This window comes from Salmo trutta, unplaced genomic scaffold, assembly GCF_901001165.1.
Source record: "Salmo trutta unplaced genomic scaffold, fSalTru1.1, whole genome shotgun sequence".
Taxonomy (NCBI): domain Eukaryota; kingdom Metazoa; phylum Chordata; class Actinopteri; order Salmoniformes; family Salmonidae; genus Salmo; species Salmo trutta.
Window position 1 is genome coordinate 177,062 of NW_021822680.1, and position 24,472 is coordinate 201,533.

General features: G+C 43.7%; 1 protein-coding gene across 2 annotated transcripts in view; it reads right to left on the reverse strand.

Moving 5' to 3' along the window:
* Positions 1-11,660, reverse strand: part of LOC115183231 (AP-1 complex subunit sigma-2-like) — a 44,493-nt gene extending 32,833 nt beyond the window's left edge. For both annotated transcript variants that reach the window (XM_029744570.1, XM_029744571.1), the window contains exons 1-2: positions 11,551-11,660; positions 1,887-2,065 (exon numbers count right to left, since the gene is read on the reverse strand). In XM_029744570.1, coding sequence (XP_029600430.1) covers positions 1,887-2,065 — 179 coding nt within the window. In that variant the 5' untranslated portion in view covers positions 11,551-11,660. The remainder of the gene's footprint in view (positions 1-1,886; positions 2,066-11,550) is intronic.
* Between the last annotated feature and the right edge of the window lie 12,812 nt (positions 11,661-24,472).

Sequence of the window (24,472 nt, forward strand, 5' to 3'; positions counted from 1 at the left end):
TCAATACAGACCTAAGATTGAATCCTACAACACCAGCTCTGACGCTCGTTGGATGTGGCAGGGCTTGCAAACTATTACGGACTACAAAGAGAAACCCAGCAGCGACCTGCCCAGTGACGTGAGCTTACCAGACAAGCTAATGCCTTTTTTGCTCGCTTCCAGGGAAGCAACAATGAAGCATGCATGAGAGCACCAGCTGTTCCAGTCGACTGTGTTATCACACTCTCCGTAGCCGATGTGATCAAGACCTTTAAACAGGTCAACATTCACAAGTCAGCGGGGACAGCAACATTACCAGGACGTGCAATCAGAGCATGCGCGAACCAACTGGCAATTTTCTTCACTGACATTTTCAACCTCTCCCTGACCGAGTCTGTAATACCGACATATTTCAATCAGATCACCATAGTCCCTGGGCCCAAGAAAGCAAAGGTAACTTACCTAAATGACTACCGGCCTGTAGCACTCACGTCGGTAGCCATGAAGTGCTTTGAAAGGCTAGTCATAGCTCACATCAACACCATCATCCCAGAAACCCTAGACCCACTCCAACTCACATACCGCCCCAACAGATCCACAGATGATGCAATCTCAATAGCACTCCACACTGCCCTTTCCCACCAATGTTCTATAAGATTGAGGTCAGGGCTTTGTGATGGCCACTCCAATACCTTGACTTTGTTGTCCTTCAGCCATTTTGCCACAACTTTGGAAGTTTGTTTGGGGTAATTGTCCATTTGGAAGACCCATTTGCGACTAAGCTTTAACTTCCTGACTGATGTCTTGAGATGTTGCTTCAATATATCCACATAATTTTCCTACGTCATGATGCCATCTATTTTGTGAAGTGCACCAGTCCCTCCTGCAGCAAAGCACCCCCACACATGATGCTGCCACCCCCGTGCTTCATGGTTGGGACGGTGTTCTTCGGCTTGCAAACCTCCCCCTTTTTTCCTCCAAACATAACGATGGTAATTATGGCCAAAAAGTTATTTTTTGTTTCATCAGACCAGAGGACATTTCTCCAAAAAGTACAATCTTTGTCCCTGTGTGTATTTGCAAACCGTAGTCTGGCTTTTTTATGGCGGTTTTGGAGCAGTGGCTTCTTCCTTGTTGAGCGGCCTTTCAGGTTATGTCGATATAGGACTCGTTTTACTGTGCATATAGATACTTTTGTACCCGTTTCCTTCAGCATCTTCACAAGGTCCTTTGCAGTTGTTCTGGGATTGTTTTGACCTTTTTGCACCAAAGTACGTTCATCTCTAGGAGACAGAACGCCTCTCCTTCCTGAGTGGTATGACGCTGCGTGGTCCCATGGTGTTTATACTTGCATACTATTGTTTGTACAGATGAACGAGGTACATTCAGGCGTTTGGAAATTGCTCCCAAAGATGAACCAGACTTGTGGAGGTCCTAAATATCTTTTCTGAGGTCTTGGCTGATTTCTTTTGATTTTCCCATAATGTCAAGCAAAGAGGCACTGAGTTTGAAGGTAAGCCTTGAAATACATCCACAGGTACACCTCCAATTGACTCAAATGATGTCAATTAGCCTATCAGAAGCTTCTAAAGCCATGACATAATTTTCGGGAATTTTCCAAGCTGTTTAAAGGCACAGTCAACCTAGTGTATGTAAACTTCTGACCCACTGGAATTGTGATACAGTGAATTATAAGTGAAATAATCTGTCTGTAAACAATTATTGGAAAAATGACTTGTGTCATGCACAAAGTAGATGTCCTAACCGACATGCCAAAACAATAGTTTGTTAACAAGAAATTTGTGGAGTGGTTGGAAAAACGAGTTTTAAAGACTCCAACCGAAGTGTATGTAAATTTCCGAATTCAACCGTAGGGAACAACGTGCTTGAGCTCTATCTCTACTCACCTCTTGTAAACAACCTTGAGGTCTCTCCACTCCAGAAATGAACACATCTTTGGTTTCCTGGCCAGAACGGTCTGGACCAGCTCTCTGGTAATCTTCTTCTTCTCCTTATCAGACAGAGGAACATACCACTTCTGGAGACGTAGCTTCCCCTGCCTACTGAACAGCAGCATGAACTGCATCTGGAAGAGAGGGCGAGAAGGAGGGACATTAGTGGAGACAGGGAGGAGAGGAGAGACAAGGAGGGATATTAGTGGAGACAGGGAGGAGAGGAGAGGAGAGGAGAGAGGAGGAGGGATATTAGTGGAGACAGGGAGGAGAGGAGAGGAGAGAGAAGGAGGGATATTAGTAGAGACGGGGAGGAGAGGAGAGAGAAGGAGGGATATTAGTGGAGACAGGGAGGAGATTTTTGATTTTGATTTTATTTGGATCTCTTTTAGTCCCCATTTGGACTAATCTTCCAAGAGTCCTTAAATATTAAAATACAATTTATATACGAACACATTTTCACATATAACACTATTACAAACATACATAATATACTAACGTAATAAAAATAAATAATCAATCTAAAAAATATGAATTCTTCATCTACTGTAATCCCACAACATTTCTGTGTATTATATTTAAATGGTTTTAAAATAATGTTTAAATGTATATATTGAAAGGTTTCTGGTTTGCTCAGTTAATTTATTCCATTTCTTTATTGCTCTAAATCGAAATGTTCTTTTGCCTATTTCTCTTTTCTGTCTGGATAACGCATAGATGGTGGACAATCTATTCCTAGTATTTACGGAATGTCTGTCTCTTACCAACTGATTGCCGTTGTGAATTGTACTTGGCCGTTTTAAATGATGTATATTATGAAATAAAATAAGCATGTTTTTTTCAATTATCTTGTCGATTGATGACCAACCAAGAACATTGCGTATGACTGCAACAGAAAAACCATATCTCCACCGTAAAACAATCCTTGCTGCTTTGTTCTGTGCAATCTGCAGCCTCCTAACTTCACTTGATGATGCATTTCCCCAGACCACAGAACAGTAGTTCACTTGACTCTCAATTAAAGCTTGTGTTATTTGCTTAAGAATTTTTCCTGGTAAATATTTAGCTATCCTTCTGATTATGCATGCTGTTTTAATATTTTTTTTACATAGATTAGTTATTTGAGATGACCATGATAAGCAGTTGTCTAGCTGCACTCCTAATAGTTTGGTTTCTGCCACTTCTTCAATTTGTACTCCTCCCATACTTAATTGTATCCCATGCTGTTTTGGCCTTTTCCTAGTGGAACAGACCAACATAACTTTGGTTTTCTTGGTGTTTAAAACAAGTTTATTCTGGCAAACCCACTCCCTAATATTCTCCAAATCTCCTTGTAAAGCTTGCTGTACCTGTTGAACCGATTGTCCTGCTGCATAAATTGTAGTATCATCTGCAAATACAGTAGCTTGAGTTTCAGCTAGGGCATAGGAAAGGTCATTGGTATATATTAAATAAAGAAGTGGCCCAAGGCAGCTGCCCTGCGGTATTCCACAGTTTAAAGCATGAGGGGAAGAAAATGAACCATTGATATAGGTGGACTGTTTCCTGTCAGTTAGATATGACTGTACCCAATTCAATGCTACTTCCTTAAAACCATAATGCATTAATTTTGTCAAAATTATCTCATGATCCACTAAATCAAATGCTGCACTGAAATCTAAAAATAGTACCCCCACAAACTTGCCATTATCCATAGCATTGAGCCACTGGTCAGTCATGTCAACCAATGCAGTGGTAGTGGAATGATTTTTGCGATAAGCATGCTGATTGGCTGTAATCAGATCATTATTTTCCATGTACTCCCATATTTGTCTACTCACAATACCCTCCAATATCTTACTGAGTGTAGGGAGTAGACTAATTGGTCGACTATTGGCAGGAGTAGCGGGTTCTTTGCAGTCTTTTGGAATAGGACAAAGTTTAGCATGCTTCCATACATTTGCAAACATCCCCTTTTCCAGTGACCAATTAAATATGTATCTCAGTGGAACTGCAATCTGGGGAGCAGCACAGCGAAGCAAAAAAATGTCCATAAGATCATAACCTGTAGATTTCCCATCAGGTAATGACTTCAAAAGGTTTAACACCTCCTCCACTGACACCGTTTGCAGACTAAAAGAGCAGATCTTGTTGCTCATAATATGATCATCAATCCATTGGACAATAGCTTGTTTGGAAGAATGTATGTTTACATTGTTGCTCAGTAAATTAAGGAGAGAGAAGGAGAGAGAAGGAGGGATATTAGTGGAGACAGGGAGGAGAGGAGAGGAGAGGAGAGAGGAGGAGGGATATTAGTGGAGACAGGGAGGAGAGGAGAGGAGAGAGAAGGATGGATATTAGTAGAGACGGGGAGGAGAGGAGAGAGAAGGAGGGATATTAGTAGAGACGGGGAGGAGAGAGAAGGAGGGATATTAGTGGAGACAGGGAGGAGAGAGAAGGAGGGATATTAGTGGAGACGGGGAGGAGAGAGAAGGAGGGATATTAGTGGAGACAGGGAGGAGAGAGAAGGAGGGATATTAGTGGAGACAGGGAGGAGAGGAGAGAGAAGGAGGGATATTAGTGGAGACACGGAGGAGAGTGAAGGAGGGATATTAGTGGAGACAGGGAGGAGAGAGAAGGAGGGATATTAGTGGAGACGGGGAGGAGAGGAGAGAGAAGGAGGGATATTAGTAGAGACGGGGAGGAGAGGAGAGAGAAGGAGGGATATTAGTAGAGACGGGGAGGAGAGGAGAGAGAAGGAGAGATATTAGTAGAGACAGGGAGGAGAGGAGAGAGAAGGAGGGATATTAGTAGAGACAAGGAGGAGAGGAGAGAGAAGGAGGGATATTAGTGGAGACGGGGAGGAGAGGAGAGAGAAGGAGGGATATTAGTGGAGACAGGGAGGAGAGGAGAGAGAAGGAGGGATATTAGTAGAGACAGGGAGGAGAGGAGAGAGAAGGAGGGATATTAGTGGAGACAGGGAGGAGAGAGAAGGAGGGATATTAGTAGAGACAGGGAGGAGAGGAGAGAGAAGGAGGGATATTAGTGGAGACAGGGAGGAGAGAGAAGGAGAGATATTAGTAGAGACAGGGAGGAGAGGAGAGAGAAGGAGGGATATTAGTAGAGACAGGGAGGAGAGGAGAGAGAAGGAGGGATATTAGTGGAGACGGGGAGGAGAGAGAAGGAGGGATATTAGTGGAGACGGGGAGGAGAGAGAAGGAGGGATATTAGTGGAGACAGGGAGGAGAGGAGAGGAGAGAGAAGGAGGGATATTAGTAGAGACAGGGAGGAGAGGAGAGAGAAGGAGGGATATTAGTAGAGACAGGGAGGAGAGGAGAGAGAAGGAGGGATATTAGTAGAGACGGGGAGGAGAGGAGAGAGAAGGAGGGATATTAGTGGAGACAGGGAGGAGAGGAGAGAGAAGGAGGGATATTAGTGGAGACAGGGAGGAGAGGAGAGAGAAGGAGGGATATTAGTAGAGACAGGGAGGAGAGAGAAGGAGGGATATTAGTAGAGACAGGGAGGAGAGAGAAGGAGGGATATTAGTGGAGACAGGGAGGAGAGGAGACACAAGGAGGGATACTTGCCCCGTCATGTATTGTTCAGAGGACTGTAAGGGCACCTTGCTCCATCATGTATTGTTCAGAGGACTGTAAGGGCACCTTGCTCCATCATGTATTGTTCAGAGGACTGTAAGGGCACCTTGCTCCATCATGTATTGTTCAGAGGACTGTAAGGGCACCTTGCTCCATCATGTATTGTTCAGAGGACTGTAAGGGCACCTTGCTCCGTCATGTATTGTTCAGAGGACTGGTGTAGTGTAATATAGTGTAGTGTAATATAGTATAGTGTACTATATTATAGTGTAGTATAGTGTACTATAATATAATATAGTGTATTGTTCATAGGACTGGTGTAGTGTACTATAGTATAGTGTGGTGTAGGTAATAAAATCTCCTGAAAACGAGATTACATAAATCTGCCCCTAAACCCTAACCAAATTATTTGTATATTTTTTGTCCTCTAGAACCAAACGTACACTTTTGGGTTCACAATCTGTTTGACTAAACGATTTTCATATCTACAAATCATATCTAAAAATCAGGTCACCCAACTACCCTGCTACAACATACTGAAGGTCTGTCTGCTGCCTTCTCGATGCCACAGCCTAAATGCCAATCACCAAACCACAACAGGTCTGTCTGCTGCCTTCTCGATGCCACAGCCTAAATGCCAATCACCAAACCACAACAGGTCTGTCTGCTGCCTTCTCGTTGCCACAGCCTAAATGCCAATCACCAAACTACAACAGGTCTGTCTGCTGCCTTCTCGATGCCACAGCCTAAATGCCAATCACCAAACCACAACAGGTCTGTCTGCTGCCTTCTCGATGCCACAGCCTAAATGCCAATCACCAAACCACAACAGGTCTGTCTGCTGCCTTCTCGATGCCACAGCCTAAATGCCAATCACCAAACCACAACAGGTCTGTCTGCTGCCTTCTCGATGCCACAGCCTAAATGCCAATCACCAAACCACAACATACTGGAGGTCTGTCTGTAGGTTCTGCTCGTGATATTAAATTGCAGGCACAGATGCTACGATTTGGAGCACAGTTGAAAAGTTAACGCTCTGACAATACAATTAACTAATTCGAAAAATAAAAGCAGTATTTTTCTATGAGTGAGATATAAGAGAGATGCCGTGAGAGCGTGAGAAGAGGGTCAAATCGTGTGTCTCACAGCCAATGGGGAGAGTTTACAGCTCTGGTCACCATGATACAGCCTACTGCTGCTCAATGGGGAGAGTTTACAGCTCTGGTCACCATGATACAGCCTACTGCTGCTCAATGGGGAGAGTTTACAGCTCTGGTCACCATGATACATACAGCCTACTGCTGCTCAATGGGGAGAGTTTACAGCTCTGGTCCCCGTGATACAGCCTACTGCTGCTCAATGGGGAGAGTTTACAGCTCTGGGCCCCGTGATACAGCCTACTGCTGCTCAATGGGGAGAGTTTACAGCTCTGGGCCCCGTGATACAGCCTACTGCTGCTCAATGGGGAGAGTTTACACTGCAAGCTCAGTGTGTCCCGCTTGCCCGGTGCACTGCTGTCGCATAGAGTACTGTCTTTGCTGCTGTCCTGCATTCAGTACTTTAGAGTGAAGTAGCTAATATTAGGCCAGGGTGACAGGCAGCTAGAAAATCCTGTTTTTCTCTTTCCTGTTTTACATGCTATTTGCATTAATTCGTGTCACATATCAGGTTTGTAAACAATGTAAATAAATAAACAATGTTTCCTTGATTGGCTCAGTGTTCTGTCACTCACGGGGACTCTACGTCACCTCCAAATCTACAGGGAGAGCTAGTTGTCACGACTCCCGCCGTAGTCGGTTCTAGTCATCGCCGCTCCACCTTTTCATTTTCCATTTGTTTTGTCTTGTTTTCCCGAAAACCTGGTTTACACCCCTCATTACTTTACGTGTATATTATCCTCTGTCCCCCCCCATGTCTGTGTGTGGTATTGTTTCGTTCGTTACGTGTGTGACGCTACGGGCTGGTTTTGCGGCGGGTATTGTTGTAACCGTGGTTTTGTTATTTGTACCTATTTGTGTATTTATCGCTTTTTTCCTTGGGCTGGAGTGTTGTGATGCAGTTGAATCCGGCTGTTTTCCTCTGCCTGAATAAAGTGCCTGTTCACTCATCTCTGCTCTCCTGCACCTGACTTCCGTCGACCAGTTGCGAACACACTCCGACACTAGGCAGTTCAAGCCCCCTTTGGGTGCTGCCATAGATTTACATTAGAAGTGCCCATCCAAGAAGGCTCAAGGTCATTGGCCACAAATAAAATGACGTCAAATCACGTTATATCTACAGTAGCTTTGATTGAACTGATCATGTCAACATCATGCATTCAAAATCTTAGCTAGCAAGCTAGACAATCAGTCATCATCATGAATAATGTCGGCAATCTACTGGCAAATGCTTTTTAATCCTTGTCATATGAAGAGAAATAATGAAGAGAAATTATAGATAAAAACGTATCGGTGCTCGTCGGCCATTGGACATAAACATTACACAATAAGTTGGAAATTGCAAATTCAACAATAAGTGGTTTGGAAGGAATCAATGGCTAACTGCAAGCGTTGCAAAGCAATCACTATTTTGATTCCCCTGCCTGCTATTCAGTGGAGAGGGTGTGTGGCCCAAGTCTGGGTTCAAGGATTTTAAATAGTCGGTCTGAAAGAGTCTCTTTTCCAAGCTTAAAAGGATAAACATTCACCCGCAACACAATGGGCCAGAAAAGGTTGCATGACTTCCAGCATGACATCTGCCGCGTTTAAAACAACTGGAAACTCAGAACTGGGAAATCTCAGACTTCATTGCATTCAAGACGACTGGGAACTCTGGGGGGGAAAAACGAGCTCTGACTGGTTAAATACGTTTTGAACGGTCATCCAACTCGGAATCCTAAGTCAGGAACTCAGGCTCTGACCTGAAGATCACTGACGTCATAATTCAACCTTGTTTTTTCAGAGTTCCCAGTTGTCTTGAAAGCACCATTCAGTGCATTCAGAAAGTATTCAGACCCCTTCTAGAGCTACGACCTGAAGATCAATGATGTTGTCATGATTCCACCTAGTTTTTTTCAGAGTTCTCAGTTGTCTTGAAAGCACCATAAATCCAGAGAATGCCAGACTTTGATGACAAAGTGAGCCCACAAGAAAGACCGTCATGCCACGTTCAAGTGAGCACAGCACAGAAACGGTGAGTCCAAAAATATGTCCTGTATACTGCTGCATACAGTGTATTCAGAAAGTATTCATACCCCTTGACTTATTCCACATTGTTACGTTACAGCATTATTCTAAAATGTATTAAAACGTTTTTTTTTCTCCTTAACAATCTACACACAATACCCCATAATGACAAAGCAAAAACTTTTTTTTACATTTGCCAAGTTTATTTACATTACTTTTTTTTAAATATCACATTTGCATAAGTATTCAGTCCTTTTACTCAGTACTTTGTTGAAGCACCACTTGCAGCAATTACAGCCTCAAGTCTTCTTCGGTATGATTCTACAAGCTTGGCACACCTGTATTTGGGGAGTTTCTCCCATTCTTTTCTGCAGATCCTCTCAAGTTCTGTCAGGTTGGATGGGGAGCGTCGCTGCACAGCTATTTTCAGGTCTCTCCAGAGATGTTCGATCGGGTTCAGGTCCGGGCTCTGGCTGGGCCACTCAAGGACATTCAGAGACTTGTCCCGAAGTCACTCCTGCGTTATCTTGGCTGTGTGCTTAGGGTCATTCTCCTGTTGGAAGGTGAACCTTTGCCCCAGTCTGAGGTCCTGAGCGCTCTGGAGCAGGTTTTCATCAAGGATCTCTCTGTACTTTGCTCCGTTCATCTTTCCCTTGATCCTGACTAGTATCCCAGTCCCTGCCACTGAAAAACATCCCCACAGCATGATGCTGCCACCACCATGCTTCACCGTAGGGATGGTGCCAGTTTGCCTCCAGATGTGACACTTGGCATTCAGGCCAAAGAGTTCAATCTTGGTTTCATCAGACCAGAGAATCTTGTTTCTCATGGTCTGAGAGTCTTTAGGTGCCTTTGAGCAAACTCCAAGTGGGCTGTCATGTGCCTTTTACTGAGGAGTGGCTTCCGTCTGTCTACCATAAAGTTCTGATTGGTGGAGTGCTGCAGAGATGGTTGTCCTTCTGGAAGGTTCTCCCATCTCCACAGAGGAACTCTGGAGCTCTGTCAGAGTGAATACCGGGTTCTTGGTTACCTCCCTGACCAAGGCCCATCTCCCAGATTGCTCAGTTTGGCCGGGCGGCCAGCTCTAGGAAGTCTCGGTGGTTCCAAATTTCTTCCAACTAAGAATGATGGAGGCCCCTGTGAGCAAACTCCAAGTGGGCTGTCATGTGCCTTTTACTGAGGAGTGGCTTCCGTCTGTCTACCATAAAGGCCTGATTGGTGGAGTGCTGCAGAGATGGTTGTCCTTCTGGAAGGTTCTCCCATCTCCACAGAGGAACTCTGGAGCTCTGTCAGAGTGACCACCGGGTTCTTGGTTACCTCCCTGACCAAGGCCCATCTCCCAGATTGCTCAGTTTGGCCGGGCGGCCAGCTCTAGGAAGTCTCGGTGGTTCCAAATTTCTTCCAACTAAGAATGATGGAGGCCCCTGTGTTCTTGGGGACCTTCAATCCTGCAGAAATGTTTTGGTATCCTTCCCCAGATCTGAGCCTCAACACATCCTGTCTCGGAGCTCTACAGATAATTCCTTCGACCTCATGGCTTAGTTTTTGCTCTGACATGCACTGTACTGGGACCAGGTGTTTGCCTTTCCAAATCATGTCCAATTAACAGGTGGACTCCAATCAAGTTGTAGAAACATCTTAAAGATTACCAATGGAAACAGGATGCACCTGAGCTCAATTTCAAGTATCATAGCAAAGGGTCTGCACAAGGTATCTGTTTTTTATTTTTAATACATTTGCCAAAATAAAATATATATATATTTTTTCAATTATCATTATGGGGTATTCTGTGTAGATTGATGAGTAAAAAAATAATTTAATACATTTTTGAATAAGGCTGAAATGTAACAAAATGTGGAAAAAGTCAAGGGGTCTGAATACTTTCTGAAGGCACTGCAAACGATGTAATCTGCCAGGGAGATGTGTATGCTGTAGCTAAGAAAATAATACATAGTGTATGTTGAGTAGCTGTTAGCAGCTCATGTGCCTCACTCCCTCTCCCCATCATAACTTAGCTCTACTCTAATAATAAACTCTAATACTCTAATCATTTGGTCCCTCTCCCCATCATAACTTAGCTGACAGTTCTGAATTGGTGGTGCACATGTAGCCTAAAGACAGACCATTTTAGAGAAATGTACTCATTGAATATTGTAAGAGCTTTCATTGTCTGTTTATTTTTGTATTATTTTTTTCACCTTTATTTAACCAGATAGGCCAGTTGAGAACAAGTTCTCATTTACAACTGCGACCTGGCCAAGATAAAGCAAAGCAGTGCGACACAAACAACAACACAGAGCTACACATGGAGTAAACAAATATACAGTAAATAAAAAGTGGATCCTCATGATTGTATTTTCCCTCCTTTTTAAGGCCACATAGGCCTAATAAAATAATACATGTTTTGTAGTGGCTTTGATGGCATGCATCTAAAAAAAAAAATTGGTCGACTTTGCACCACCAATATTGACATGCTAAAATCGGCAGCTTAAGCCACACGCATAAATTAGCATAAATAATTGAATGAGTTAGCAGGGGCCAGATTGAAATCCGTCCCAACTCCAAGCGTGACCGTTTAGTCTCTTCCCCACCGGCCACTACCTGGTCTCCACTGGCTTCCATAGCCATAAAGTCAGACTCACAGACGCAAAGTTCAAATGTGCTTTTTGGTCTTAATTTAAGGTTAGGCATGAGGTTAGCAGTGTGGTTACTGTTATGTTCAAATCAAATTTGATGAAGATAAATTGTATAAATGGTGCTGCCTTGACCAACATAACGGAGTAACGTTATATTTGGACTTTATGTCAGCGATAGAAACTGGCGGACAGTTCTAAATATATATATTAAAAGTCAAACAATATCATGCAGGAGACGACTTACCTTTCACTGAGTTAAATTCTTCTAGGGGTAATGATGTACTTTCACTCACTACACAGTCTGTTAGTTTGGTATTCACCCGTCTACTGCTCCTGTTGTCAAACGACAACTACATTTACCATTGGACTCTGGGCGATTTTACGATTGTTCATTGGTCAATAAACTCCGTTATTCCCGCCTACTCTGGATGTTTTTGACATCATGGCCGGGTTAGGCTGTCCAGGTTCAGAATATCTTCAGACAAGGCTGTTGTGGTCGTCAATCACTATATCTCCCACAATGTCATCCTCGAATGTTGTCTGAACATTCAAATCTGAGATATCGATAAAGCTTTACATAATTCCTAATTAATAAAATGAAAGTATAGTAGCCTAAAAGTGTCTTGTCTGTCAACAGTTTGTTTCAGATGCAATGTGAAATACAAAAAGTATAATATTTCTTAGTGGTGAAGACATTTTCAGTGCAGCAGCGCCACCTTGTGACCGACCATCATAACACACCTACAGCAGTATTTCCACTAGATAGCACAGCCACAAAGTCTATATTGGCTATATCGTAAAAATTCATAAAAACAAACATTTGATTTTTGGTACTAATTTAAGGTTAGGAATTAGGTTAGCAGTGTGGTTAAGGTTGTTTAGAATCACGTTTGAAGAAGAGATACTGTAGAAATCGGCTGGGTTTCTGACTTTGTGGCGGTGGTAACTAGTGACAACCCTGCAGCAGGTCGGTAAATCATACAACAAATTACGAGACGCTGCTCCTTAAAACCTCCATATTTATTTGGGAATGGAGAGAGCTAGGCAATGGTGCAATTTAAAATGTATAACTCTTGACAGATTTGCCTTGGATTCAGCAGGCTACTGCCATTACACATCTGGTGAAAGATAACTTTGACACCTTCTGGAAACAGAAGATGCTACAGGAATGACGATTCCATCCATATCATATTGGTGCCTGGACCGTGTCCACGCATTTCAAGGTCGCATTGAGACAATGATTTATCAGTGACCCAAACCCTGCTCAGATAATCCCTACCATTGTGTCTCTGAGCTGTCGTTGTACTGCTGCAAATGTACATTGTCCCAGGGGCGTTGGAAGTCGTAGTGTAAGTAACCTAACTTGTGTCCCTGTAACTCCCCTGAATGCCTCTTTCAATCCTAAAGCTTTTGTCAGCGGTAATAATCTGCCTATGAACCAGAGTTATACTTTGAGCACTAAGGCTGTGTGCCCTAGTAGGAAGTCCACTGTGTGCAGCTCATCCTGGGCTATCAGCTCAAACATAAATATCACTGTCATGTCTACATCTGATAAGCTTCCCAGTAAAGCAATAAAAACAATCAATCATCCTAGAAAAGCCCACAAAATCGCCTACGTTAATGTAGCCTAAGAAACAAGGTTAATGAAATCGATAACTTGTTAGTAACAGATAACATTCATATTCTGACTACTGTATCTCTGAAACTCAGATAATACCTTTGATGATACAACGGTATCAATACAAGGTTATAACATCTACCGAAAAGACAGCAATACCAATGGAGGAGGTGTTGGGGTCTATATTCAGAACCACATTCCTGTAAAGCCTAGAGAGGATCTCATGTTAAATACTGTTGAAGTGATATGGCCACAGTTTCACCGGACTCACCTCAATAAAATGTATTTATAAGGCCCTTTCTACATCAGCTGTTGTCACAAAGTGCTTTACAGAAACCAAGCCTTAAATCTCAAAGAGCAAGCAATGCAGATGTAGCCAGTTCTTATGGGAAGTTGCTATAGACCACCAAGTGCTAACAGTCAGTATCTGGATAATATGGGTGAAATGCTTGATAATGTATGTGATATCAACAGAGAGGTATATTTTCTGGGGGACCTAAATATTTACTGGCTTTCGTCAAGCTGTCCACTCAAGAAAAAGCTTCAAACTGTAACTAGTACCTGTAACCTGGTTCAGGTTATCAGTCAACCTACCAGGGTAGTTACAAACAGCACAGGAATTAAATCATCAACATGAATTGAAATTTGTTTTAAAGCGGTATCCTGATCGGCAAACGTACTGTAAATTGAGAAATCATGTAACTAAATAAAAAGAAGAATCTGCACTATGAAACAAAAATAAATGACATAAATAATGAGTAAAAAGCTTTGAATGAAATGTTGAGGAAAAATACAAACTCATCCTCATCACTCATTGAATCAGATCATTTGATAATGTCAAATACAGATTTTTTTCATTGGCAAGATTAGCAAACTTATGCATGACATGCCAGCAACAAATTCTAAAAGCTTATGTAACCGATGTGAAATGGCTAGTTAGTTAGCTAGTGGTGGTGCGCGCTAATAGCGTTTCAATCGGGTGATGTCACTCGCTCTGAGACCTTGAAGTAGTTGTTCCCCTTGCTCTACAAGGGCTGCGGCTTTTGTGGCGCGATGGGTAACGATGCTTCGTAGGGTGTCAGTTGTTGATGTGTGCAGATGGTCCCTGGTTCAAGCCCAGGTTGGGGTGAGGAGAGGGACAGAAGCTAGACTGTTACACTTAACTGACCAGATTATGAAAGATTGTAATTTTGAATTCCGTAAAGTCAGTGTGTAAGAGGTGAAAAATGGATTGTTGTCTATGAACAATGACAAGCCAACTGGGACTGATAACTTGGATGGACAATTACTGAGGATGATAGTGGACGATATCGCCATCTCTTCAATCTAAGTCTACGGGAAAGTGTGTACCCTCAGGCCTGGAGGGACGCAAAAGTCATTCTGCTACCCAGGAACATTAAAGCACCCTTTACTGACTCAAACAGCCATCCAATCAGCCTGCTACCAACCAACCAATCAAATTTATTTATAAAGCCTTTTTTACATCAGCAGCAGCCTAAAACCCCAAACAGCAAGCAATGCAGATGTAGAAGCACGGTGGCTAGAATGGCAGGAACCTAGGAAGAAACCTAGAGAGGAACCAGGCTCTGAGGGGTGGCCAGTCCTCTTCTGGCTGTGCAGGGAGGAAATTATAACAGTACATGACCATTAAGGCCAGATTGTTCTTCAAGATGTTCAAATGTTCATAGATGACCAGCAGTGTCAAATAATAATCACAGTGGTTGTAGAGGGTGCAACAGGTCAGTACTTCAGGAGTAAATGTCAGTTGGCTTTTCATAGCCAAGCATTCAGAGGTCTAGACAGCAGATGCGATAGAGAGAGAGAGAGAGAGAGAGAGAGAGAGAGAGTTGAAAACAGCAGGTCAGAGACAAGGTAGCACACCCAGTGAACAGGTCTGGGTTCCATAGCCGCAGGCAGAACAGTTGAAACTGGAGCAGCAGCACGACCAGGTGCACTGGGGACAACCAGGATTCATCAGGCCAGGTAGTCCTAAGGCATAGTCCTAGGGTTCAGGTCCTCTGGGAGGGGAGGGAGAGAGAGGGAGCGAATTAGAGGGAACAGACTTAGATTCACACAGGACACCAGATAAGACAGACTGACCCTAGCCCCAGCACATAGACTATTGCAGTATAGAAACTGGAGACTGAGACAGAGTGGGGCGGGGGACACTGTGGCCCCGTCCGATGATATCCCCAGGCAGGGCCAACCCACTTTGCCAAAGCACAGCCCCCACACCACTGGATGGATATCAACAGACCACTAACTTACTACCCTGAGACAAGGCTGAGTATAGCCCATGAAGGTAGGCAAGGTAGCACGTCCAGTTGAGAGTTTCAAGTTCCTTGGTGTTCACATCACCAACTACCATGGTCCAAACACACCAAGACAGTCGTGAAGAGGGCACGACAACACCTTTTTCCCCTCAGGAGACTTAAAAGATTTGGCATGGGTCCCCAGATCCTCAAAAGTTCAGCAAAAAAAAAAATTATAATATGGGGATGAGGTAGTTGGATGGGTTATTTACAGATGGGCTATGTACAGGTGCATTGATCTGTGAGCTGCTCTGACAGCTGATGCTTAAAGTTAGTGAGGGAGATATGAGTCTCCAGCTTCAGTGACTTTTGCAATTCGTTCCAGTCATTAGCAGCAGAGAACTGGAAGGAAAGGCGGCCAAAGGGGGAATTGATTTTGGGGCTGACTAGTGAAATATACCTGCTGGAGCGCGTGCTACGGGTGGGTGCTGCTATGGTGACTAGTGAACTGAGATAAGGCGGGGCTTCACCTAGCAAAGACTTATAGATGACCTGGAGCCAGTGGGTTTGGCGACGAATATGAAGCGAGGGCCAGCCAACGAGAGCATACAGGTTGCAGTGGTGGGTACTATATGGGGCTTTGGTGACAAAACGGATGGCACTGTGATAGACTGCATCCAATTTGCTGAGTAGTGTGTTGGATGCTATTTTGTAAATGACATCGCCGAAGTCGAGGATCGGTAGGATAGTCAGTTTTACCCAGGGTATGTTTGCCAGCATGAGTGAAGGGGATGCTTTGTTGCGAAATAGGAAGCTGACTCTAGATTTAATTTTGGATTGGAGACGCTTAATGTGAGTCTGGAAGGAGAGTTTACAGTCTAACCAGACACCTAGGTATTTGTAATTGTCCACATATTTTAAGTCAGAACCGTCCAGAGTAGTGATGCTGGACGGGCGGACAGGTGCGGGCAGCGACTGGTTGAAGAGCATGCGTTTAGTTTTACTTGCATTTAAAAGCAGTTGGAGGCCACGGAAGGAGAGTTGTATGGCATTGAAGCTCGTCTGGAGGTTAGTTAACACAGTGTCCAAAGAAGGGCCAGAAGTATACAGAATGGTGTCGTCTGTGTAGAGGTGGATCAGAGAATCACCAGCAGCAGGAGTGACATCATTGATGTATACAGAGAAAAGAGTCGGCTCGAGAATTGAACCCTGTGGCACCCCCATAGAGACTGCCAGAGGTCCGGACAACAGGCCCTCCGATTTGACACACTGAACTCTGTCTGAGAAGTAGTTGGTGAACCAGGCGAGGCAGTCATTTGAGAAACCAAGGCTGTTGAGTCTGCCGATGAGGATGTGGTGATTGACAGAGTCGAAAGCTTTGGCCAGGTCAATGAATACGGCAGCACAGTATTGTTTCTTATCGATTGCGGTTACGATATTGTTTAGGACGGTGAGCGTGGCTGAGGTGCACCCATGACCAGCTCTGAAACCAGATTGCATAGCGGAGAAGGTGCGGTGGGATTCGAAATGGTCGGTAATCTGTTTGTTGACTTGGCTTTCGAAGACCTTAGAAAGGCAGGGTATGATAGATATAGGTCTGTAGCAGTTTGGGTCAAGAGTGTCCCCTCCTTTGAAGAGGGGGATGACAGCAGCTGCTTTCCAATCTTTGGGAATCTCAAACGACACGAAAGAGAGGTTGAACATTGCTAGTAATAGGGGTTGCAACAATTTCGGCAGATAATTTTAGAAAGAAAGGGTCCAGATTGTCTAGCCCGGCTGATTTGTAGGGGTCCAGATTTTGCAGCTCTTTCAGAACATCAGTTGAATGGATTTGGGAGAAGGAGAAACGGGGAAGGCTTGGGCGAGTAGCTGTGGGGGGTGCAGTGCTGTTGACTGCGGTAGGGGTAGCCAGGTGGAAAGCATGGCCAGCCGTAGAAAAATGCTTATTGAGATTCTCAATTATAGTGGGTTTATCGGTGGTGACAGAGTTTCCTATCCTCAGAGCAGTGGGCAGCTGGGAGGAGGTGTTCTTATTCTCCATGGACTTTACAGTGTCCCAGAACTTTTTTGAGTTTGTGTTGCAGGAAGCAAATTTCTGCTTCAAAAAGCTAGCCTTGGCTTTTCTAACTGCCTGTGTATATTGGTTTCTAACTTCCCTGAAAAGTTGCATATCACGGGGGCTGATCGATGCTAATGCAGAACGCCACAGGATGTTTTTGTGTTGGTTAAGGGCAGTCAGGTCTGGAGAGAACCAAGGGCTATATCTGTTCCTGGTTCTAAATTTCTTGAATGGGGCATGCTTATTTAAGATGGAGAGGAAGGCATTTTTTTTAAATAACCAGGCATCCTCTACTGACGGGATGAGGTCAATATCCTTCCAGGATACCCGGGCCAGGTCGATTAGAAAGGCCTGCTCACTGAAATGTTTCAGGGAGTGTTTAACAGTGATGAGTGGAGGTCGTTTGACCGCTGACCCATTACGGATGCAGGCAATGAGGCACTGATCGCTGAGATCTTGGTTGAAAACAGCAGAGCTGTATTTAGAGGGCAAGTTGGTTAGGATGATATCTATGAGGGTGCCCGTGTTTACGGCTTTGAGGTGGTACCTAGTGGGTTCATTAATAATTTGTGTGAGATTTAGGGTGTCAAGCTTGGATTGTAGGATGGCTGGGGTTTTAAGCATGTCCCAGTTTAGGTCACCTAGCAGCACAAGCTCTGAAGACAGATGGGGGGCAATCAGTTCACATATGGTGTCCAGAGCACAGCTGGGGGCCGAGGGTGGTCTATAGCAGGCGGCAACGGTGAGAGACTTGTTTTTGGAGAGATGGATTTTTAAAAGTAGAAGTTCAAATTGTTTGGGTACAGATCTGGATAGTAGGACAGAACTCTGCAGGTTATCTCTGCAGTAGATTGCAACACCGCCCCCTTTGGCCATTCTATCTTGTCTGAAAATGTTGTAGTTAGGGATGAAGATTTCAGAGTTTTTGATGGACTTCCTAAGCCAGGATTCAGACACGGCTAGGACATCCGGGTTGGCAGAGTGTGCTAAAGCAGTGAATAAAACAAACTTAGGGAGGAGGCTTCTAATGTTAACATGCATGAAACCAAGGCTATTACGGTTACAGAAGTCATCAAAAGAGAGCGCCTGGTGAATAGGAGTGGAGCTAGGCACTGCAGGGCCTGGATTCACCTCTACATCACCAGAGGAACAGAGGAGGAGGAGGATAAGGATACGGCTAAAAGCTATGAGGATTGATCGTCTGTGACGTCCGGAATAGAGAGTAAATGGAGCAGGTTTCTGGGGGCGATAAAATAGCTTCAAGGTATAATGTACAGACAAAGGTATGGTAGGATGTGAATACAGTGGAGGTAAACCTAGGCATTGAGTGATGATGAGAGAGATATTGTCTCTAGAAACATCATTGAAACCAGAAGATGTCATAGCATGTGTGGGTGGAGGAACTGAAAGGTTGGATAAGGTATAATGAGCAGGGCTAGAGGCTCTACAGTGAAATAAGCCAATAAACACTAACCAGAACAGCAATGGACAAGGCATATTTACATTAAGGTGAGGCATGCTTAGCCGAGTGATCAAAGGGTCCCGTGAGAATTAGACAGCTAGCCGAGCCATAGGTAGCAAGCTGGTAGAAGATGGAGGGAGGTCTGTTTTTAGCCACCTCGTGCGTTTCCGTCTGTAGATTAGTGGGGTTCCGTGTGGTAGGGGGGACCAGTTCATTTGGCAAAATAGTTATAGTTAAAGTGGCCCAAGAAAATTGTCCAATAGACCTATTCAAATAGCAGCCGATAAGACCGCTAACGATTAGCGGGCTGCAGATGGGCGTTCCGGTTACGTCGCGACGGAGGGGTCAGTTGGATAACTCCCTCGGGCAGATAACGTCGGTAGTCCAGTCGTGAAGGCCCGATGGTGCTCCGCATCGGCAGTAAAGCGGGTCCGGATAGGTGATTGTAGCCCAGGAGTGGCTGATGGAACTCTTCAGCTGGCTAGCTCCGGAATAATTTATGTTAGCTCCGGGACCGACGTTTGCCAATAGTCACTCAGTTAGCAGCTAGCTAGCTGCAAGATCCAGGTGTAAATGTCCAGAGCCTGCGGTAGAAATCCGGGGATATGGAGAGAGAATAGGTCCGGTATGCTCTGGTGTGAGCTAATGGATAGCTGGTGACCGCTAACCGTGGCTAGCTGAACTCCAACGTTAGCCAGTGAACTGGCTAGCTTCTGTTGTGGATTTCAGATTTGAGGTAAATAATACTATTTTTTTTTTTTTTATTGGTGAGGCAGGTTGCAGGAGAGTGTTTTGAGGTTGAGTTTTTAGAAAAAAAATATATAAAAAGATATGCGAAGGAAATATGTAAATATATATATACATACACGGGACACGACAAGAGGAGGACAAAGGACGTCTGACTGCTATGCCATCTTGGGGAAGAAAAAAGAAGCCCAAGGAGTGGCTGATGGACCTCTTCAGCTAGCCAGGAGATGGGCCTAGCACGAGGCTAGTTCCAGGCTCACTGGTGCTTGCTTCGGGACAGAGACATTAGCCAGGGGGTAGCCACTCAGATAGACGCTAGCTAGCTGCGATAATCCAGGTGAAAAGGTTCAGCGCTTGCAGTCGGAATCCGGAGATGTGGAGAAAAAGCAGTCCGGTATGCTCTGGGTTGAATCGCGCTATGCAGACTGGCAGGAGTTGACCGGGCTAAGGTAAGCTGACCGCTAACAGTGGCTAACTGACTACTAGCTAGTAGCTAGTTAGCTTGCTAGCTTCTGTTGGGGATTCCTGTTCTAAAGTATAGAAAACAGCAGATCCTTACCACATTGGGGGAAGCGGGTTGCAGGAGAGCATGTTCAAACTGAGGTTAAAAGCTAAAAAATATATACGAAATATGTAAGAAGGAAAAAAATATATATATACACGGGACACAACAAGACAAAGACGTCTGAACTGCTACGCCATCTTGGAAAACATAAGCTACCACAGCAAGTGAAATCACTGCAACATTTAACAAAGAGCGGCAGTCAGTTTCAGAATGGGTGGCAAGAAATACTAAATATTTAAAAAACTAAAAGCATTGTATTTGGGACAAGTCATTCACTTAACCATAAATCTCAACCAAATCTTGTAATGAATAAGTTGGAAATTGAGCAAGTTGACGTGACTAAACAGCTTGGAGTAACCCTGGATTGTAAACTATCATGGTCAAAACGTATTGATACAATAGAAGCTAAGATGGGGAGAGGTCTGCCCGTAATAAAGCGCTGGTCTGCCTTCTTGACATTGCAATCAACAAGGCAGGTCCTACAGGTCCTAGTTTTGTAGCACCTGGACTACCGCACAATCATATGGTCAAGTGCCACAAAGAGGGACGTAGGCAAATTACAGCTGGTCCAGAACAAGGCAGCACGGCTGGACCTTATTAAATGTACATGGAGAGCTAACATCAATTACATGCATGTCAGTCTCTCCTGGCTCAAAGTAGAGGAGAGATTGACTGCATCACTACTCGTCTTTGTGAGAGGTATTGACATGCTGAATGCAATGAGCAGTCTGTTCAAACAACTAGCACACAGCTCAGTATGTATACCCCACAAGACATGCCACAAGGTCTCTTCACAGTCCCAGAATAGACTCTGGAAAATGCACGGTGCTACACAGAGCCATGACTACATGGACCTATATTCCACATTAAGTAACTCATGCTACACACATGTATGGTGGTACAACAATGAACAAAAATACAAATGCATGAATTTCAAAGATTTTACTGAGTTACAGTTCTTATAAGGAAATCAGTCAATTGAAATAAATTAATTAGGCCCTAATCATTAGGCCCCCTTAAAGGGAGTGCTTCTAACCGCAGCTTGTTACCTGTAAAAAAGACACATGTCCACAGAAGCAATCAATCAGATTCCAAACTCTCCACCATGGCCAAGACCAAAGAGCTCTCCAAGGATGTCAGGGACAAGATTGTAGACCTACACAAGGCTGGAATGGGCTACAAGACCATCGCCAAGCAGCTTGGTGAGAAGGTGACAACATTTGGTGCGATTATTCGCAAATGGAAGAAACACAAAAGAACTGTCAATATCCCTCAGCCTGGCGCTCCATGCAAGATCTCACCTCGTGGAGTTGCAATGATCATGAGAACGGTGAGGAATCAGCCCAGAACTACACGGGAGGATCTTGTCAATGATCTCAAGGCAGCTGGGACCATTGTCACCAAGAAAACAATTGGTAACACACTACGCCGTGAAGGACTGAAATCCTGCAGCGCCCGCAAGGTCCCCCTGCTCCAGAAAGCACATATACATGCCCGTCTGAAGTTTGCCAATGAACATCTGAATGACTCAGAGGACAACTGGTGAAAGTGTTGTGGTCAGATGAGACCAAAAGGGAGCTCTTTGACATCAACTCAACTCGCCGTGTTTGGAGGAGGAGGAATGCTGCCTATGACCCCAAGAACACCATCTCCACCGTCAAACATGGAGGTGGAAACATTATGCTTTGGGGGAGTTTTTCTGCTAAGGGGACAGGACAACTTCACCGCATCAAAGGGACGATGGACGGGGCCATGTACCGTCAAATCTTGGGTGAGAACCTCCTTCCCTCAGCCAGGGCATTGAAAATGGTTCGTGGATGGGTATTCCAGCATGACAATGACCCAAAACACACGGCCAAGGCAACAAAGGAGTGGCTCAAGAAGAAGCACATTAAGGTCCTTGAGTGGCCTAGCCAGTCTCCAGACCTTAATCCCATAGAAAATCTGTGGAGGGAGCTGAAGGTTCGAGTTGCCAAACGTCAGCCTCGAAACCTTAATGACTTGGAGAAGATCTGCAAAGAGGAGTGGGACAAAATCCCTCCAGAGATGTGTGCAAACCTGGTGGCCAACTACAAGAAACGTCTGACCTCTGTGATTACAAACAAGGGTTTTGCCACCAAGTACTAAGTCATGTTTTGCAGAGGGGTCAAATACTTATTTCCCTCATTAAAATGCAAATCAATTTATAACATTTTTGACTTGCGTTTTTCTGGATTTTTTTGTTGTTATTCTGTCTCTCACTGTTCAAATAAACCTACTATTAAAATTATAGACTGATCATTTCTTTGTCAGTGGGCAAACGTACAAAATCAGCAGGGGATCAAATACTTTTTTCCCCACTGTACATAGACTTGAAATCACTGGTCACTTTAATAATGGAACACTAGTCACTCTAATAATGTTTACATATTTTTGCTTTACTCATCTCATATGTATCTACTGTATTCTATTCTACTGTATTTTAGTCAATGCCACTCTGACATTGCTCATCCTAATATTTAAATATTCTTTATATTCCTTTTTATTGTTGTGAATTGTTAGATATTACTGCACTACTGGAGCTAGAAACACAAGCATTTAGTTAGATACTACTGCACTTCTGGTGTTAGGAACACAAGCATTTAGTTAAATATTACTGCACTGTTGGAGCTAGAAACACAAGCATTTAGTTAGATATTACTGCACTGTTGGACATGGGAACACAAGCATTTAGTTAGATATTACTGCACTGTTGGACATGGGAACACAAGCATTTAGTTAGATATTACTGAACTGTTGGAGCTAGGACCACAAGCATTTAGTTAGATATTACTGTTGGAGCTAGAAACACAAGCATTTAGTTAGATATTACTGTTGGAGCTGGGAACACAAGCATTTAGTTAGATATTACTGCACTTCTGGAGCTGGGAACACAAGCATTTAGTTAGATATTACTGCACTGTTGGAGCTAGGAACACAAGCATTTAGTTAGATATTACTGCACTGTTGGAGCTGGGAACACAAGCATTTAGTTAGATATTACTGCACTGTTGGAGCTGGGAACACAAGCATTTAGTTAGATATTACTGCACTGTTGGAGCTAGAAACACAAGCATTTAGTTAGATATTACTGTTGGAGCTAGAAACACAAGCATTTAGTTAGATATTACTGTTGGAGCTAGAAACACATGCATTTAGTTAGATATTACTGTTGGAGCTATGAACACAAGCATTTAGTTAGATATTACTGCACTATTGGAGCTGGGAACACAAGCATTTAGTTAGATATTACTGCACTACTGGAGCTAGGAACACAAGCATTTAGTTAGATATTACTGTTGGAGCTGGGAACACAAGCATTTAGTTAGATATTACTGTTGGAGCTAGAAACACAAGCATTTAGTTAGATATTACTGTTGGAGCTGGGAACACAAGCATTTAGTTAGATATTACTGCACTTCTGGAGCTGGGAACACAAGCATTTAGTTAGATATTACTGCACTGTTGGAGCTAGGAACACAAGCATTTAGTTAGATATTACTGCACTGTTGGAGCTGGGAACACAAGCATTTAGTTAGATATTACTGCACTGTTGGAGCTGGGAACACAAGCATTTAGTTAGATATTACTGCACTGTTGGAGCTAGAAACACAAGCATTTAGTTAGATATTACTGTTGGAGCTAGAAACACAAGCATTTAGTTAGATATTACTGTTGGAGCTAGAAACACATGCATTTAGTTAGATATTACTGTTGGAGCTATGAACACAAGCATTTAGTTAGATATTACTGCACTATTGGAGCTGGGAACACAAGCATTTAGTTAGATATTACTGCACTACTGGAGCTAGGAACACAAGCATTTAGTTAGATATTACTGTTGGAGCTGGGAACACAAGCATTTAGTTAGATATTACTGCACTGTTGGAGCTGGGAACACAAGCATTTAGTTAGATATTACTGCACTGTTGGAGCTGGGAACACAAGCATTTAGTTAGATACTACTGCACTATTGGAGCTGGGAACACAAGCATTTAGTTAGATATTACTGTTGGAGCTGGGAACACAAGCATTTAGTTAGATATTACTGCACTGTTGGGGCTGGGAACACAAGCATTTAGTTAGATACTACTGTTGGAGCTGGGAACACAAGCATTTAGTTAGATATTACTGCACTGTTGGAGCTGGGAACACAATCATTTAGTTAGATATTACTGCACTGTTGGAGCTGTGAACACAAGCATTTAGTTAGATATTACTGCACTGTTGGAGCTGGGAACACAAGCATTTAATTAGATACTACTGCACTGTTGGAGCTAGAAACACAAGCATTTAGTTAGATATTACTGCACTGTTGGAGCTGGGAACACAAGCAGTTAGTTAGATACTACTGCACTGTTGGAGCTGGGAACACAAGCATTTAGTTAGATATTACTGCACTGTTGGAGCTAGAAACACTAGCATTTAGTTAGATACTACTGCAC